The sequence below is a fragment of the Idiotropiscis lumnitzeri genome, chromosome 15 (assembly GCF_059441095.1).
Source record: "Idiotropiscis lumnitzeri isolate Australia: NSW breed Sydney's pygmy pipehorse chromosome 15, RoL_Ilum_1.0, whole genome shotgun sequence".
Taxonomy (NCBI): Eukaryota; Metazoa; Chordata; class Actinopteri; order Syngnathiformes; family Syngnathidae; genus Idiotropiscis; species Idiotropiscis lumnitzeri.
This window is the reverse complement of record NC_142405.1, coordinates 7,380,694-7,400,692: the sequence shown is the minus strand read 5'-3', so window position 1 is coordinate 7,400,692 and position 19,999 is coordinate 7,380,694. Positions and strand designations below refer to the sequence as shown.

At 41.3% G+C, this 19,999-nt stretch overlaps 1 protein-coding gene across 4 annotated transcripts in view; it reads left to right on the top strand.

Annotated features, from left to right (window-relative positions):
• septin9a (septin 9a) overlaps positions 1–19,999 on the top strand; it is a 48,009-nt gene that overhangs the window by 9,311 nt on the left and 18,699 nt on the right. Inside the window, exons 1-2 of one of the 4 annotated variants that reach the window (XM_088317702.1) lie at positions 345–509; positions 15,444–16,181. In XM_088317702.1, coding sequence (XP_088173828.1) covers positions 488–509; positions 15,444–16,181 — 760 coding nt within the window. In that variant the 5' untranslated portion in view covers positions 345–487. Of the gene's footprint in view, positions 1–344; positions 510–6,388; positions 6,654–14,768; positions 15,021–15,443; positions 16,182–19,999 lie in introns of those variants that run through there. The other 3 variants (XM_088317699.1, XM_088317701.1, XM_088317698.1) reach the window with 3 other exon arrangements.

Below are 19,999 nucleotides of genomic sequence, written 5' to 3'. Positions count from 1 at the left end.
GTCTCATCCGACGCTCGCCACCTGAACTCTGACCTCCAACAGTGTCAGGGATCGTGCAAAGGGGTCAAGCGTCATGTGGAGTTTCCTGATCCTAGAGACTCTAGTGCTCTCTCTTTGGCTGTCTCATTTTGTCGGAGTCGCTTTCATATTGTTTTGACACACAGGCGTAACGGAGCACGATTCATAGCAGGGAAGTGACATGTCGGGAAGGGCCTTTCAAAAATAGCCCATCACATGCTTGCAGGGGACACAATGCTGCTTCAGTCTTCAGACGGCAGCATCAGAAGGGAGCAACATATGACCTGCACATGGGCCATGTCGTCACACTGAAGGAATCAAAGCGGGGAGAGCAGGACGAAGCGGAGGAGAGGGAGGGAAGTGGGGAGGAAGGGAAGTCCAAAAAAAGACGGGGAGGGAGTGAGAGGGCGAGAGAGAGTGGAGTCAAAGTGCAGACGCTACATGTGGCTCTGGAGGGAGTGATCTGGATATGGAGGGGGACAAATTCTCAGGTAGGACATATGTTTCTTCGCTCAGTCCACTCAATGGACTCGTCAGTGAGCGCCTTCCAGTGTCTCTTTGCGCCGCTTTAATTCCTCTCTCTATTTTCCATTCTCTCATTCTGTCCTCTTTGCTGACTGCATGCTTTCTTTTAGAGGCGCTGTGCAGGGTTAACAGACAGAGGGACAAATGTATTTTCTCCACAAACTCTTCTTTCTCAGATGTCTCTCCCTCTTGCTCGTTCCGTCTTTCTGTCGTCGTTTCGACTGTGGACAGGAAGGAGCCGTGTTTGAACAGTACTACTCTTGTCCCTCGTGGCTCGATGGGTCACTCGCTCCTCTCTGGCCAACAGGATGTAGAAAGCCTGAGTCAGCCCGCCTTGCAAATAAGACACTTGAATAAGACACACACGCACACAAATACACAAAGGCCTGTTAAATAGAGTTTGTCATCCGTGTTATTTAGTGGTCATGGAAGCTGTAAAAGTCATCAAGAGTAAAGAATGAGTTGGAGTGGAAATGGTTCCAAACGTGTCTGCAGCGGCATGTGTGTGTCGTTACACACTCAGGGCCAAATCATTAGGTACACCCATACAAGTTAAGATCAAATTCTGTAATCTGTAATACTTCTACTTCCACCACCTCCGCTTATACTCCAACTACTATGGTGAAATTATTATTATTATTTTTTTTAATAAAAATGACAATAAGATAAAGAAGAAACACGTCAAAAATATTGTTGAAGATAATAAGCAGTTTTGTTTGACACTGTAAAATAGGTATCTTAGTAAGTGTGTGAAAATATAACTATATCATAATAATGCTAAAAAATGATAATAATAATAATAATAATTGTATAACATTATAAAATAATTGAAATAATTTATTAATGTATATTTTTATTGTCACAGCACTGCACCAAAAAGCACCTATGACCAAGTTTTTTTTTTTTTTTTCCCAATAACCCACAAACATGTATTTTCCGTCATAGTTCATCAATCGTTTTCTCAAATTGCAGCCGCAATAATAAACACCCTCAGAAGTTTCCGGTATCTGTTCCTACTGCGTGCATGTGAATGTAATTGCATCCATATCTGAAGCTGTTTACATCATCGTCTTGGTGTCTGGTGTGTGTATTTTATTTACAGCAGCTATAATTTACAATGTCACTTATAATGGGGAGAAAAAAAATCAGAGAGAGCACCTCCATTCAATCTCAGGGAGCTTTGGAGCCAGACACTTTCCCTCGGAGTTGACGGAGATTAAAAAAACAGAAGAAAGAAGATTTATTTCACCACACGGGCAGAAATATGACCCCAAATGACTGCTCATGTTGCTCCAAGTTGGACTTCGAGCGTGATAATATGTCAGCCTTACGTCCACATATTTCCATTCCATCAAGCTTGGCAAATCATCACAAAGTACAGGAATATTATTTCTGCGTATCCTCAAGTGTGTGTAATCATTTCACGTGTCTTCTGGCTAATCTGCAGCCGTCATGAAGTGACGCTGATGCGCCAAGCCTGCTTTGTTTGCACAAGCGTCAACAGCCACGGAGAGTGACTGAGCTGAATGGAGGCGAAAAAGCCATCAGCGTTTGCCCCATTCATCGCAGTCACCGTGAGGTCAGCTGATGACCGCAGATACAGTGTGACACATTCACTCGCAGTCAATGCAGGGTGGAAATGTCAACTCTCATGACGTGAGTTGAAAACTTCTGGAAAGTGCCAGTGTCCCGACGCCAAGCAACGGGAATAAACTCAACTGTGTGTTGAAGCGCTTTTATTCTGATTTGTGATTTGCGTTGAATATTTTTTGTCACGTTGGATGAATTTAGTTGAATTTCAATTTTTGTTCTTGTTAGGGTCATCGTCTGTCCTTTTTTTTTTGAGTCAACATTTAAATTTTACTTCATTTGAACCATAAAAATGTAAAAGTGTCATTCAGACATCCTTAACTATGATCGCGTGCTACTTTTGAAACTTTATTCTCATACAGTAAAATGACAAAATAATTTACTAAATTATCAAACTTATTTGATAGTCATTTCCATACAAAATGACTTTTATTGCTGTAATATTTTTACTTTATCGCCATTTCTTTTCAGTGTGGCCCTAATTCTCCGTTACTTGATGCAACTTCTCTAAATTTCCCAATTTTTTTTTACAACAGTTCCTATTGCATGGAATACTCTTATAAACATGTGTTTTATTTCATTTTTTATTTAAATCTCATTCTGAATGTGCCCCCCAAAAATTCGTTTCGGATCAAGCGGCTGAACTCTGCGGCCGTGTTAGTCCACGGATGAGTGTTTTGTACGTTGCCACGGCAACGCACTGAGTAGAACAATATGTGAGCGCAGAGAGGCTAACAAAGGACTGTAATCCTGTCTTGTCCACTCCATCCATTAAGTTATTACCCAGTGGAGAGGTGGAGGTGGGGGGAAAAAAAGAAAAAAGTACAAATGATAATCATTTCCATGCAGGGTGGCTTCCCATGCATGGGCCAACGCGCACACGCACACGCACACGCACCCCCCCCCCCCCCCCCCCCCCCCCCACACACACACGTTTGAGTCATGTTGCCAACAGGTGCTGCATTTGATTAAAATGCACAAAGCTAGCGTGTGCGCTGCTGTTGCACATTTTGTATAAAAAACAGCTGCTGTCAGTACAGCTGTGCATGCACTCATGTGGTTGCTTGTTGGGGGGGGGGCACAATGTGGGATGGTTCATCATCGGAATACTTTCCACTGACATTCATCACTAGAGGTGGCGAAAGTACTCGCACTTTGTACCTAAATAGAAGTATAGAACTACTGCGCATGTACAAGATTTTTGTGCCTCCAGGGACGGAAATGTCAAAAATCAGAAATAGCACGTTATAGAATTGTACTTTCTAAAAACTTATAGTGGTAACATAACTGAAGAGGATGTAAAGCGTTGAACTATATTAATGTTTTTTTTTTTAGGGAGGGGGGGCATTTTTTACTTCAATTCAATGGACAATGTACTGCTTTTGGTAAGTGAGCCTTGGCCACCAGAGGGCAGCATAAGATATACAGTACATAGACTCCTCATATTCCTCAATAAGCCACAATAAAGTTACTTATTCTTCGCAGAGAGTAAAGAATATATGCCCGTGAGTATTGATATATTATCTGTCTACATGTTGCTTCAAAAGCGTTAGCATAGATGTCATTCATTAGCCACTGTCTCTGGCATTTCCCATTATGTGTCAACATTAAGCTAGCAAGGCTATGTGTTTTTTTTTTTTCAAAATATACAATGACTGTCTTCTGTCTATTTTTTCATTGAAGTTTCATTCATCATTTATTTCATTCATCTTCTTCTTGCAGAAGTTAATGTTGTGAATAGTGACTGTTGGAGTGCGCCGGCCCCTTCGGTTAGCTAGCTGCCACTGGTGGTAGCTATCGTAATAGGAATTGTGGCAGTAGTTCTCGAGGTGGTAGCTGTAGTAGTGGTTGCAGTAGTTTGTGGAAGCACTATTACTAGAAGTAGTTACAACTGTAAAAGTAGTAGTGATAGTGTTGGTAGTATTTTTTTAGTAGTCATTGACATTTTTAGTTGTACTAGTAGCTAATAGTGTGTCAATGTGAATGTTTTCCTTTGCGTGTCCCCACTTCACTGTCTCCTTCGTCATTCACGCTGTCTCGTCAGTGCGGACGAGCCAACCCGAGAGTCGCATCCGAAGCACGCACACATCCAAGGCAAACTTCTTACACATACTGTACCGTATTGATCTTATCTCTATTTCCATTTGTGTGTTTGATATGTAATGAAAGACTTTACATGCCGGTGTCTATTTGCGCATGTGTGCCCATTTGGCATTTGCAAGCCTTGTCGCCCCTGGCACAACTATTGCGACAGCCGTGCTCAGCCTGGCATCCATTTCTATATATTTATCTTCTTTCTCTTTCTTGGAGTGCTGCTGGTGGTCCGTCCTACATTTAAGTAGAGTCAGGCGTCTGTCTCTCGTCATCTGGAGCTCTGCTGTGCAACTTAACACCAACAGCTGTACGTTAAAGCATACTACAGTACAGCACATTTTGTCTTCTTCAATGCAGCTGAAGTGGTGGCTAGTTGCAGAGGAGATCTTTATGCTAATGTTTTTTTTTTGTTTTTTTAAAAATCATATTATGTTTTGTTGGAGGTTATCAAGCTTAGCATGCCCACTCCGTCATAGCGAACTATCATTTGATGTAAAAACTGAATTTAGAAATATATTTGACAAGTTTGGAAAATCTCTATTGATTTGAAGTTCATCTTTACATTACCCTTAAACAAAAATAACTTAAAGATAGACTTTGAACCCGGGAATATGTGGGTGATTACTGTACTGGAGGTGTGCATTTTCTTATCATGACTATTATAATTATGAATGACTTCTTTCTAACTTGGAACAGAAAAAGCATTCTAGTGGTGTTCCAGTGTGACAGTTGTTATAGCAGATTGGATTAACACCGTCTGGGCTTGCAAGGACACGCAGTAAAAGGAAGTGGGCTTGTCACCAACTTGTGTGTGTGCGTGTGTGTGTGTGTGTGTATGGTTAAAAGAACGGTCGCTTGCTGGGCTGAGTTCATGCATGTGTTTCTTCTCTAATGTGTTTTCATATTTGTGCGTGCATCTGCCGGGGCCACATGAGTTGTCGCCGAGTTGCAGAGTGGGTGTGTGAAGTTTAGCGTGTGCGTCCGTATGTGAGGAATTGCACGAGTGGGATGAGGGTGTGTCCCAGAGTGGGATTCTCCACATGTCGCCATTTTAATAACACTGGAGATCACTTTACAGTACAACATGGTTGCCCATGGCAACAAGGGCTATTTGTAGGTACAATGCTGACCCCTGCTGGAGAAATAGAGCATATTGTGGCGATCATGGAGCTAAGTATGCTGCGAAAAATGTGTTTTATGTCCAAGACGAGTGCTGAAGGATTGCTTTTATGAGTTCAACAGAAGCTTATTTAGTTTTGGCCACTCAGAACTGATCAGTGAATTCAACCACTTTACCTGCGCCAACGAATTTACATCTGGCTCACTTCAAGTGTTGATAGTCCAGCCATATGTGGAGTTTTCTTTGTAGCCAGGAATATCAGCGTCTATTAGTTTTTTTTTTTTTCATATTTTGCTTGGTTCAGTGGCAGAAAATTGGGATGCAAGTTTGCTCCATGATTGCAGGTTTTGCTCCAGTCAGTACTTTTTATGTCGTAAATCTGCATGCTGCATGTGTGCACTCAGAACTATTCTGTGTTTATGAATAGTAAATATGGTTAAATCAACCCGGACTACACACCGCGGTTCCAATGTAAGCAGTATGTTGGCCGTGGAGTTGACAATCATGCAAGATCTTAATTCTAATCATGAGGCAGTACACGGAAATTGAATTATCTTTGGAGAATAGATCGTTCGGGTTTTTTTTTTAACTGTGGTATAATAGTGGTAGTAGCGTTGTATAATGTACACTGCTACATTTTGCACACTTTTATTTGTCTATATGAGGCTGCTGTCCTGTGACAAGAATCTTTTCAGGAGTGCTTGAAGATGTAGCTAAAAAAGTTGCCAAAGCGCACACGCCAGCCCTGAAACCTTTGTGACGCACCTAGCGTAATCAAAGTTTATTTTTCAGTTGCTTCAAGGACACCATTGATTAAAAAAAACTAAACCAAAAAAAAAAAACAACTCAGTATCAACATCTGCTCCATCAGCTGATGAGAGCAGTCATGTGACTAAGGCCACAGGAAACGGGCCTGTGAATAAACCGTGGAAGTGGGAGGGAAGCGTGGAAGTACGTGAGGAGGGGGAGGGAAGCCAAGAGGGAGAGAGAGGGGAAGCAGAAGGGAGGAAAAGAGGAGACTAAAGAAGTTGTGAAAAAAAAAAGTACACAGAGTGAGAGAAGAGAGACTTTAGCTTGCATCTGCTGTTTTCTTTTCTTCCCCTCCCTCCTCCTGCTCTCCGGATTCCAAATTTGGGATTTGTTTAAAATCTGGACCGCTCCTCTGGGCGACGTTTCCTTGCTGGGTGAAAGGGAACCCTCGCATGATAAACACACTCGTCCCCCCCTAAAAAAAAAAAAAAAAAAAAAAAAATGTCTGATCCTACGGTCAACGCTCACTTGGAGGGGATCATATCAGACTTTGAAGGTTAGTTGCGTTCTTCCTTTCCTTTTCTTGCTCTTGTCAGTGACTATGTAACCCCTGCCATGAGGACAGCAACCGTCGATGTTTTCCACATGTTTGATTGGGACTGAACGGCATCTGGAAAAACTGAGAGGACTTTCTTGACATCTGTGGTTGTGGTTTAAGGCAAAATGCATGCTAAAAGTGTTCGAAAGTGTTTGTTAATGCTGTTGTGAACTTGTCGCTGCGAAGCCCAAAAAAGGGTGCAATCAGCCTTTCTCCTCAGGAACCGGACTCACAATATGGCTGCGCTGCTGACCATAAAGAGCCTGCTACTTTCTTTTAAAAAGTCTACAGTGACTTATCACGAGGGTCGTACCCTCAAAAATAATGTTTTGTTGCCATTTGTACTTGATAATCAATGCACATCAACGTGACCTTCGAAAAGAATAAGTTCTTCCGATTGATTGCTGATCAGTCCGGGGTGTAGTTTGCCTGCTGAAAAAATGGATGGTGCGTTAGATGGATCGATACATGGGGTTAAAATAAAGAGTCCAGGTTTTGCCCCTGCGTCTTTCGACATTAGTGGTTCTCAAACCGGGGTCACTGGACCCACAGGAGCTATACTATAACTTGGGGCTCAACAAAATAACTTACAATAAATTTTTTTAAAAAGTGCAAATCTACATATGGAGACGGGCACACTAATTCATTGCCAGTTCACCATGGTGCTAGCCGTTTTAGAGCGGTAAGATAGCACCTGTTCTTTTGGTGATGGGCATAGTAGTGAGTACAGAAAATGGATGGATAGGTGATGGATGCGTTAGTGTAGATCAGTGCGTCTCAAATTGTGGGGCAGGCCCCCCCTGGGGGCGCGGTGCTGTGCTGAGGGGGGCGTGTGTGACCCTGGGGATCATGCTTTTTTTCCCCACTGTACTAAAATAAAGTGTAATTGCACATCCACTCCACTAGGTGGCAGTGGCGCTCTCCTTGCAAGTATTAACTCTACGTGTATAGGTTTGTTTTGCATCAAAAATGCTATTATTTATAGTTGTGGCAGAGTGTGGGTGGTGGGGTGGGGGCGCAGTAGTGGTTGTTTTGTTGTCATATTAGGTAATAACTGTTAATAAAGTTATACAGTGTACATGGACATATAATACTTACTGATTGGTCGAATGAGAATCCAAACTACACAACTGTGCTAAAAAGATTGGAGTCATAAATTCTAGCGCAGTTGTCAGGTGTCAAATTCAAGGCTCGGGGGCCGAATGCGGCCCGCGACATAATTTTACATGGCTCTATAAGGAATTTCATGTGTGGACCCTCTTGTTTTTTGCAAATTGTCTTCACTTTTAACACTGAAATATGAATGTTTTTATTTGACAAATCCCTCTTTTAAAGTCAATTGAAGAATAGTTGAACTGGCTTCTGATTTTAAAACTAGTTGTCGGCGTGTTGGCCATTGGGAATTTCGGGAGAATGTGATTTTTCTGAACGACCGGTCTATTTGATGATCAGGTGACCCATGTGACAGCCGCCCAAAACAACCCCACACCCTCTCGTCGGCAATTAACTTGCTTACGGTGACATCCGCCGTGCAGTCATGTTTTGTGTTTACGTTTATCTTTGAGGTCACATCTTGGAAGTTTGGAACTCGTCCCAGCTGTTCGGAATGCTGCATTTGTGCAGGTGGCGTTGTTTTGTTGATTTGATATGACTCATGACGGCGAGTGCGATGGGAGCTCAAAATTCACACCCATGTTGCACAATTAGAATTGACGTAAGACTCAAGAAGCTAAATAAAATGGGTTACAGCTAATAACATTCAGCCGAAAATGTTTTGCATGATGTAACAAACTTTTCTTCTGCTTTATTTAACAAACATTAAACACAAAGTGTGATAGTATTTTAGACTGGCAGCATTAAACTTTTGTTGAGCTTGTACATCCCACCCTGCTGACTTGGGCCCCGTGGCACCTTATCTAAAGTCAACAGTCTCAAACTTGGGTTTTGAATAGGAGTGATTTTGTTGAATCCAGATTTTTTTCATTTTAGGCAGCTAGCTAAGTAAAGCCTCTTCTTTCTCAGTCGCTCTTAAAAAAGTAATCCATACCTTTGTTACGTCTCAGCTGGATTTCTATAATGCACTTTATTTTGGATTCAGCCTGTCCACCCTCTAATGTCTCCAGTGGGTCCAAACTGCTTATTGCTTTGTCTGTCTTTTTTTTTTTGTATGTCTGATTTCTAGCAGTGCAGTACAGTGATGGTTGTTTTTCTATAAATAAAGTTGAGTTGTTTATTTTTTTTTAATTGTTCGCGTTCAAGGTTATAAAGTAGGTTGTGTTAAATTGATTTATTAGAATATACGCGGCAGGCCAATGAAAAAAAAAGGGGGGCCTATAATAGACCCCTGGTTTAGGTGGAACACCTGGCTCGCTGCCACTCCCTCGTCAGGGATCCTCTTCGTTTTCATCACTCGGCCCCTTGCCCACACATTCAACCCTCCCGCTTCTCTCCATCACCTCTTCCTCTCTCAGCAGCTTATCCATCCCCAACCCCCCCCCCCCCCCCCCGCCCCACCTGCAACTCTTACTGGCGGAAGAAGCAACAAGTTGACTCTACCACCACCGATGCCCCCAGCATGTCTGACTCGCATCCTTCATGGTTCACACACCCATTGGAAAACGCATCCACACTTGTCCGGGCCGGCTTCTCTGTCAACGGCGGTTTGTTCGCGGTATGCACGCTGAATCTCCCGCTGGCTCGTTAGGCCATTAAACGAGCCGAAAGATAAATGGCGTTGTGAAGAGAAAACAACCAAAGGGGGAATAGTGGGGGAGGACGCCTGCGCCATGCGGTTTAAAATCATGCTTTTAGTCTCGTGTGTGACACATAATGGGCCAGTGTTCTTGTCAGTGAAGTATGTACTTCCCCCGGATGGGCTTTTGCGTGCTGATGCATTAATTACACGACGGTGTGAGAACACTGCAGCGTTTTACAGCACAAGTGTATTGTAGTGGAAGCTGTATGTCAATTGCCTCTTAAGTTGTATAATTCAGAATTCAGAAAGCCCCGTGATCATTTAAAAAAATGTCCCACCCTTCTGATTAATTAAAGTAAGCAACTCATTTTTTTTACCCGTTTTTGAATAGGAGTGTTTCCCTGCACCCCACCAAAAAAAAATAATGTACCGCCAAGCTGCTGAACTTTCCGTTTATCCGATGCAGTTAATATCATTTTCTTCCATGGAGCGCTCAAAAGGGACACGTTCTTTTGAAAAACAGGATCTTTGCGTGCAGTGTAAACATATCTCCGATAGCCCAGCAAGCAGACATCTGGCTTCTATTGATTTCTTTTGTCGCTGCAGCTGCCACTTATCTCTTTTCTCTCAGTTGACCTCTTTCCTCCCTGCTTTTGGGAGACTCGCTGGCTCAGGGAGAGGAAATTCCACTGGAGCTGGATTTCTGTTGTGGGTGACGAGGCTGTAACGCAAATGTTCGGTGTCAGAGGGGATTCGATACAAGAGTTGGATCACGAGCAACTAGTGAAATATACTTTTGATTGACACACTTGATTTTCAACTTTTATAGTGGAGGGCCGTACATTTGATACCTGAGTCTTATATGGGGACTTACTTCACTTAATCCACCACGATCACATTTCAGTTTTAGAAACCATCATTACTGTAAAATTGAAATGTGCCCATCTGGAGGAATTCAGGATCAATATGTTTCTAATGTAATCACAAAAACTTAAGACATTGAAATAAAATACATCATACTTACCAAAGATGTTGATTAATAAATATTTTTAATGCGTGCCGATGGCTACAGATGTGTTCTGCAAGTCGAACGGGTCACGTTTTGACCGACTAATCGGAGCTTGGAAAAATTCTGATTTTATTGTGAGCTTAATCTGATTGGTTAAAGAAACATTACAACGGTATAATTCAAGGAACAAATATGTGCGTTTCGGTTGTAAATGTAGATCAGCAGAGAACGCTTCAAGGCGCGCTTATAAAGGATTGTGATACAACAATAAATATCGGCTCACTATTTGGCAAACACAAACCACTGCCACTCTCTGGCAATTTATTATGTCGAAGAAGAAGAAGTATATTTCACCCGGATAAGCGGAATAGAATAGATGGATGGATGGGAGGAATAAAAGTAGTGATGTCATTAAATTGCCATCTGAAAACGGAAGAGTGAACTGAACATGGATGTGTTCTATTGTGCAGGTATGAGAGAGAGAGAGAAGTCTTTGTTTATTGTTCATGTGTCGGGAAGCTTCGTTTTCTTGTTTTGGATAATAGTGACAATTTTAACAGTGGTATTGTTTAAAAGTGTGCCAAATACAAAAGAGTTGGTGAGGCCAAGATGGAACGATTTGACGTCGTCCACTATTGATCTTTGAGATTGTCTTTCGGCGAAACCACGAGGGGGGAGGTGGAGGAAGTGTTTTCACATAAGTGAAGCTGATGATAGCCGTCATCTGGCATCTTCGTTCTTATCAGTGTAACCAGGCGGCCTTACACTCGCCAGCTATGACACGTTTTTCTTTTTCCATGACGGCACCTACGGGTGCCAGTCGTGGAGTTCACATATTAGTCATGCATTCATGTACAGTGACAAAACATGTAGAGAAGGGGGAGGAAGCTAGATAAATGCTCACGCATAATGCAAAATGCCATAGATGGGCTAATGAATGGTATTGAGAGTTGGGGTCCTAATAAAATAACTCACAGGAATTTTCTTTTTTTTTTTTGTCCTCTATAAAATGTGACTGATACTGCAGATTAATGAGTCACATAGTAGTTGTGAAAGTCTTCTTCATTTGTGTGTTCATGACTGTAATATACTTTTAATTGCATATACCCTCATTTTATGTTTATGGAATAATTTATCAGCGTTTTGGGGAGAATTTTTATGATTTTTTATTTTTTCCCAATGGATTTCAATTAGCACCAATTATGCGCACATCTTGGGCTGGGCCAGTTATTATTTTCCAGTGAATAGTGGGGGTCGACTGTAAAGTAAATAAACAAGTTTCTTAAATATATTGGATGGATTGGTCCATCTTCTGAACGGCTTGGTTATTGTTTTTTTTTTTTTTTTAAATTCATTGAACGGTATATTTATCATAAGGCACAGACTTTTTAATTATTTTACGTTATGTTATTATGTACTTTATAAAGTAAATATTACATTGAGTGCCATTTCCTTTTAATTAAAAAAACAATTAACAAATTATTATGTTTTGTGGAGGACTGGCATAAAAGCATTTTTATTCATTTCAATGGAAAAAGGATGATTTGAAATACTGATTTTGAGTTAACTTGATCTCATAGCTCCATATTAGCATATAAGAAAAATAAAACAACTCTTCCCATGTTGGTCTGTTTGAGCCAACTGATCAAAAGGCTTCTTTTAGTCCCCTCCACAACATCATGTGATTTGACTTTTATGAAATCATTCCAGCTCATGTTTTTGTTGAAAAACATCACGCTTGGCTGCGAGGACCTCCCTATTTGGTGCAGTCTGCGCGCACGTTTAGAGTGCGCGCCTCAAGAGCAACGAAGCATGTTCATACTGTACACAAGTGAAACAGGCATGAGCACCGGGGCAACTAGCGGGCCTCCTTTGTGCATGTCCACACGTAGACGTTAAGTGCGAGGCCGCCTCACCCTCATCCCTGCACACGCATGATGCAAAGCAGTGTTTAACCTTGCTCTCCAGCTGTGTTTAAACACGCGCGCGCACACATACATTCCGCGTGTTAGGCTTCAGTCATCACGCAGCAAACTCACCACAGTTAGCACAGCAGCAGGCAAACATGTTATTATATCACAGTCATGGCCAAACAGTCTGTGGAAAAAGCTCGGCATTCCTTTTGTTGTTGTTGTTTACAATGGATAAAACATATCGTATATTGTGAGCCATTTTCATGTAGAAAAGGTGGCATAATGTAAACATGCGTTAAAATATGTTAGCGGAAATGCTACTTTTAATGAAGTTGTGGCGTGTGTAATTTCATGCGGACCTGAGGCAAAAAAGCGAGGTGTGGAGAGTCTGTGTTGCACAACATTACGACAGCTGTTGAAATAGTCACACTGTCTTTTTTTAATTTTTCACAATTTCTGGTATTATTATTGTGCGGTGAGTAATATTTGTTTCTTGATTCATACTCTACAATGTTGGAACTATAACTTCTGAGATGATGCACCCCAAACATTTACAGGGCTCTGACCCCTGTTCAAATTGCTTTTGATGGGAAAAAATGAGACCAAGATAAATGATTTCAAAACGTTTTCCCTTTTTGTGACTCAACTCAACTGAAAAAACGGAAAATATCTCATGTAAAAATAAACCAGTGAGATAATGTGGTTGCACAACCTTTTATGACAGTTCATGTGTTTGTGGTCAGAATTGACCAATCACATTCAAACTCATGTTAAATGAAGTCTACACACCTGCCACCATTTTTAGTGCTGCTGGTTTACCTCAAATAAAATTCAGCTGTTCTAGTAGGCATTTTCTGGCACGGCTGTTCCTTATTTTCTACTAAGTATAGCATAAAACTTGACGCAGGGCCACACAAACAGTGTTTTAGTGAATTATTTGATGCTTTTTTGATTTTTGACTTCTAAAAAAAAATATAATGAGCCTTTTTACATTGCAGCCCTAGATTTAGATTGAAGCGTAACGGACTGGGAATCAACTAAGCGAGAATGTAGCAAAGCCAGTTTGAGCCATTAAAATGACATGACATCATGTGACAAACAAAGAGCTTGTTGTGAGGGATTAAATAATATGAAATGCAACACCCGCAGGAACTTGTTTTTTTTTTTTTTTCTGGTATTGTAGCTACAAAAGCCACTTAAGGACTGATAGGTACCATATTACCTCAGGCTCTGACATGCGTGTCAACTGATACAGTGTGGGAATAAAGTAAGCTTTGGATCAGGAAGAAAATGCCGTGAATGAACAATAATGGCTTTATTAAAGTTATACAGGAGAATCTCCAACGTGGGAAGCTTCAATGGTGATGCTTTTTGTTTGGCTTGCTTTGGCATCAACTAGACATATTTGGTTGATGATCATCTTCATCATGTAGGAAACTCTGATTGGTGATACAAGTGAAACGACTGATGCACTATAATGAGCGTTTTACCAAGAATTCTTGGGCACGGGTAATGCTGGTGATTCACACCCACTGCGTTATTTCACATTTCACCGAGTGAATACTGTGACCCAGCTACTCCTTTGCTGACTCACTTACTACCATCAGCCACAGAAGTCCTGTGAAAACAGCAAGTATTCCAGGAAGAACATGCTGGTGCCTAGCCTAAAAGAGGGCCAGATGCCTGCGTAGGCTGGGTATTTATTTAGGACAGAGAATTATTGCTGCAGGGCCTGTAGCGGCTGTGGTTTGGGCCTTAGCGGAGATGATCCAGATGTCACCTTCAAATCTGTCATGAAAAAAAAGGTGGCTACAGAGTGCATTCTTCAAACAACTATGTGGGATTGTTATTGTGTTTAGCAGAAAATAGTGACACGGTCGGAAAATTATTAATTTCACAATAGGCCTCAGCAGTTTTCAGTCGTGTAGAAACACACTGCAATATGCCAATCCTTATGAGCGTTTATATCAGACAATTCCATGCAGTAGTAAAACGACTGAGGCACAGACTGCATGTTACTAGTGCAGCAAACTTCAAAAGTTGCGTGCTGCTGGATTATTAGTAACATAATCATAAAACTATAGTGCTTTATTAGAAGTTGGCCTACTAGTGGCATGCCAAAAAACATATTCAGAGCACTTTTATCCATAACTATGTTTTTCTAGAAGTGCTATAAACACTACATGAGTAGGACAAAATGTAGCTAGTTAGTGTGCCCTAATTATTGTAAGTGGGCTGAATGATTATATAATTATAATAATTATATTCGGAAAAGTACAAACCACTCGCCCTCCGTACATTATGTTATTAGTTTTAGTTTCAATATATGAATGGATCACTGTATATAGTACTACAAACAAAAGAGGTTTCACGAGCAGACTAATTTTTACAACGCGTTTGAACGACATAACTTTATTCAAATGAACATTTTCAATCACGGAGCGCGAGGCGATGTCTGCGCATGCGCCAAATGTTCAACAGGTGTTCTTGATGTCTGTGCACCGAAAGTGAAGATATCGCCGTAAAGTCTCCGTGTAAAATTTGGCGTCTTGAACCTCTTTCCGAGCAAGAGTTCCAACCAGCAGGTTGACGTCTGTTGTGTTCGTTTGTTGTTTTGACGAGAGTGCTCGTTGTTTTCTGCGAGTGCTTTTCTTCTGTTTTACAACTAAGCGCGATGCTGTCGAGCTACGTGAAGCGTGTCAAGACAGGTGAGGTTAGCCTGTATTAACTCCGGCAAAAACAAAAAACGCTGGTCGGAACAGAGTTTAAAAAAAAAAAAAAATGTTGCTATGTGAAAGTGCTTGGAGTAATTGTTATTTTTTTCACGCACATTTATGTTCTTCTCGTTTGCAATTGTGATGGTAGCGGATAGTTGCATAAGTAGCTCCTGTGGATAGGATGAAACAAAAGGAATGCGTGTTTAATAAAAAAAAACTGAAGGATTATCCCTTGTCTCTGTTGGAGGGCCTGGATACAAGCGTTTCCGGCCCTGCCTCACTTGTCATTTTTAGATCATGTTTGGTTTGCTTTGTTTAGCTTTTTTGCATATTTCTGGTAGGATGGGTTCAAGCTGAATAAAGCCAATGTTAGTCTTTTGTTTCCTGCCTAACCAGAAATATTTTGTTTTCCAGCTCTGAAACGGTCATTTGAAGTGGAGGACACAGATTCGTCCACGCACCCCTCTCCTCTGTCCCGTCGGACCACCAACCCCCTTCGCTCGTCGCTCTCTTCGACCTCCAGCCAGAGGAGTTATGACCTGAGCTCCCGCAACTCTGACTACTACTCCGCCAAATCGTCTCCCTCTGATTCCTCCAATCTACGATCCCCAAAAGCAGGCATGAGGCGCATCGAGTTATCAGGGGGTCGCACACCCGATGCGGCTTCTTCTCGTCGCACGGAAATTTCTATTGAGGTCTCCTCCAAGCAGATTGATAGCTCCCCCAGTGCCGGCATCACTCGTTTTGGCCTTAAGCGACCTGAGGTGAGCTTGGGGAGTCGGAGCACCCCACCCGACGGCTCCCTCAATCCCATCTCCAGTTCCACAAGCAGGCGGCCTAACGAGCCACCCGCACCTCCCAGGAGGATGGACGCCCAGCTCTCGTCCACGCCCGTCTCTCGGATTCCCGAGCCGCCTCAGAGAAAAACGGAGCACCCGACATCTGTCTTCAGCCCGGTCGAAGTGGCCCGGAGGCCTGAGATTCCGAGCTTCAGACAACCGGATGGTTTGGTGCCAGGCGCAGTAATGGAGAACAACAACCACCTGCCGCCTCCTGCACCGAGTGCACCTCTGCCATGTCTGACTGACAACAGCAGGGTAGACTGGGTGCCGCCCACTGTTACAGAGACTCCCACGGCTCGGCCAACAGACCGTGAGTAACTGAAAAGCACTTTCCTATTCACATGCCACAGGATAATCAATCATATTATCTTTTTAATTGTTCATTTACTCCGCTAATTGCAAGGTCTTCATTTGGTGCTCCTTGTCAAACAGTTCATACAGACTGGCAAATGCAAAAATTAGTCACAGAATATCCAGATAAAAGTACAGTACACAAAAATTAGCTGAGAGTCCCATCAAGCCACCGAGAATTGGGGGAGAAATTCCACTAGGCTTAATAGGAACAGTTAAACTTTGAAGTGCTTGATATTGACATTTCCACTCATTTATTTTTAATTTAACTAAGCAATGTAGTGTCCACATGGAGATTTTACCAATTTCATTTGAGGATTTTTGAGTGCAGATTAAGAAAGGGGGGGCCGGGAGCTTGTATGTAGGTCGCACGGGTGATGATGACAATCGCAGATCTTGTTCCGCAACAGCAAGGAATTAGGAAAATAAATATTGAAGACAAGGATCAGTGCAGTTTCAGGAAAAGAAGGGGTGAATTTTGGATTTGAGGGTTCACTTATGTTAATTTACATGAATTTAAATGTTTGCACTTTTTTATTGTTGTTCTCTTTTGAAATCACTTTGTCCTGTAATCTTTACATAGTGTATTGGTGTTACCGTGTTAGAAACTAGTTTATTTCCTTTTTAGTCTATAAGAGGGATTCTTAATGTATTAATACTACCAGTGCTTTGTGGGCACCCTCTAGTGGTGTGTGGTAGTATTTCTCAATCAAATTGTGCATGTTCAAGGGATTTTGGCAGTTTTTTTTTCGAATCCAGTACAGTACATTTAAGTACAATTCAGTTGTATTTAACTTTTTAAGTATTACTTAAGTGTAACACATTTTAAATGAAACATTTGAGTTTTTTTTTTTTCCAGTTTTAAAAGACGGTGCAAATGCTCAAGTTGTGTGTACCATGATGTTGTATTTTAATGGTGGAGAGTTAAACATTACCATTGGGCTACAGTCCGCCTCGTTAGTATATTTGTTAAAAAAAAAAAAAAGAATTCACTTGTATTTTTAGCACCACCATCCGGATAAAAGGTGGTTGTTCATGCTGGTATCTTCTTTTGCCATCAGGTATTCAGCCTCACACCTAATTGCTGTTAATTTGTAGCCTCGGGTGTCGTGAATTGCAAGCCAAGAAACAAGTATGTAATGTATTGTTGGGTTTCACAAAAACAATTATACACCCATTAGTGCATGTTCATTGTCGTCATTAAGCGTTTGGGCAAGATATTTTACTCCTAGTTGTGTTGTCAAACCAGTTTCTTTATTTGGATGACTCATCTTTGTGCAACTATCTGCAAGCAGCTGTAGCTCACTTGTTGTGTTGCAACCAGGCGCAAGCGGCCAAGAGGTGATGCATTCCAAATCTGGAAGCCATAAAACATTCTTAACGCCTCCAGTTTACACTCTTCGGCAGTGTGACTGACCGTCTGTTAAGCAAATAGATAAAACGACAGAGATGACCCGGCCAATAACTAGACCCGTTAAATATATGGAGAATGTCTGTGTGAGTGAATTCAGGCGGGAAATGAAAAGATACTGTAGACTATAGCTCATATTCTTGCTTGGTGGTGCAAGTGCACGGAAAGAAAGGACTTGGTCAAAGAAGGGAATAGGAAAATTAACTGGGAAAAGCATAGGAGAAAGTGTGTGTGCGTTATTTCCTGTGTGCAAGTAGAAAACCAAATAGGACATTTTAAAGTTGTGAAGAAAAACAGCCCCAATAGCCTGAAACTGACACCACCATGTTTTACTGTAGCTCTGGTGTTTTATTTTTTTTTAATACCAGCAGTGTTGTGATTGCTCAAAACATACCTTTTGGAATTATGACCAAAAAGGTTTGATCGAACCCCATCCCATTTCCGCCATCTTCCCCTCTTTTTCTTTTAGCAAGGCTTGGATACTTTTCTTTGTAGATTGTTGTCACGTATATTAAACAGCCAGTACTTGCCAGAAATTCCCTGCAGCGCCTTCAGTGTTGCAGTCAGTCTCTTGGCAGCACCCTTAATCATTGCCATCTCCTCTTTTCATCAATTTCAGAGGGACGTCCTGTTCTTGGTAATTATTACTGTTTGTTCTTTTCTGCATTTCATGACGACTGTCTTCACTGTGTTCCATGGTATATTTGGTCCCTTGGAAATTCTTTTGTACCCTTCCCATGCCTGATACCTTTGAACAATGATCTCCATTCGATGCTGGGGATATTTCTCCGTGGACCACGCGTGGCTTGTGATGTTAGATGAAGTTAAAAAAAAAAAAGTGTCAGGACAATCAGCCAAACAGGCACTTTAAAATGTTTGTGCCAAGTCTCTTTTAACATCAGTTTGAATCAGATTGGTTAATTGTGTACGCAACCAACGCGCACGCATCCACCCACACACACATGCGCTTGTGCAACCGCATTTGGGTTGTTTTAGTTTTTACTTCTCCTCTCAAAGATGTCCTTTTTTTTTTAACGGTTATACAGGTTGTAGGTCACATGGTGGAAAGTTTTGCAATAATTTATCTTGGTTTCCTTATTTTTTTTCATATCACATAAAAGAATTAGGGGTGTGAACGCACTGCAGACGCTTGCACTGTAGGTGCTATTTACACACTGGAGATGATTGATATCTCTTTTTACTTGCACCAAGATAAGAGCAGAAAGCCTTGTACACAAATGGTAGTTTCATAAATTCACAACAATGTCCAACAGAACCGGTATGAACTGCTTCTCAAGAGTGACTTGACAATTACGATATAATGCAGCACAATGCCAACCCCTCTAAAATAATCAAACATGTACTTTCACATGAGTGGATGAAATTGAATATAGGTGACTAATGCCAACAAACATTCATTATTGCAATTTTTTTTCTAGCTCCATAAACCGATCAGTGGGTTTTCACGTTGAACTTTGAGTTGGATTAATGATGACTCATTGTCTCATGACTTGTTGGGTCTTGTGCTGGCTACCCAGTATGTTTTTTTTGTTGTTGTTTTTTTTTTTTCATTTCTTTTTTATTTGAAAGGCTCCGTCTGTGTTGAAGAAACATAGAAGCCCGTCACAAGGGACGCGAATGGTCTCGCTCATAAATCATTTGTTCGACATGCAAAATACTGTATATGCTGCAAGAGGGAAGTTTCTTGATGTTTCCACACAGATTATAGCTCAAACCTCGCAATTTATTCCTTTGCCGAATCGTTTACGTTCAGATATTAATGATGTGTATCAGCAATTATGAGAATTAAAATCTCAAAATCAGAGGTTTGTGTGCATGTCTGTAATTTATCAGTTTGTTTTGGTGTCATGGGACAATCAGCAGTGAGTTTCTTGCACTTGGTTTTGACCCGGTCAAAGGATGACGTGTAACCCGAGACTTTTATGTTCCTGTTGCGCGCAGCAACATTAAAAACAATGCACGCACGCACTTAAACGGGTCAGGTTATGTAGGTTGGATCGATTCAAACAGTGCTGCCTCAACTTAACTGTTTACGGACTTGCATTTTTTTTTTTTTTTGTGGTACAAGCAGTCAATTCATTTTTGTCTTCATTTTTAAGCAATGACTTGAGATAAAAGTGCTCTTCAGGCTTTCCACGCCTGTAGTAAAATGAGAAAACTGGAGCTATTAAAAATGGCCAAACCAATGTGGATTTTATTTTTATTTAGGACAATTGCAATATTTAGCAGAGTAAAATTCCGACAACCGATTAACTACAATGCTCTGTCCTTTAGTTTAGTCGGGGCCGCTCAGAGTTTTTAACAATTGTTCATTGTCTGAAGCAACAGAGTTAAGAAAGTAGCTA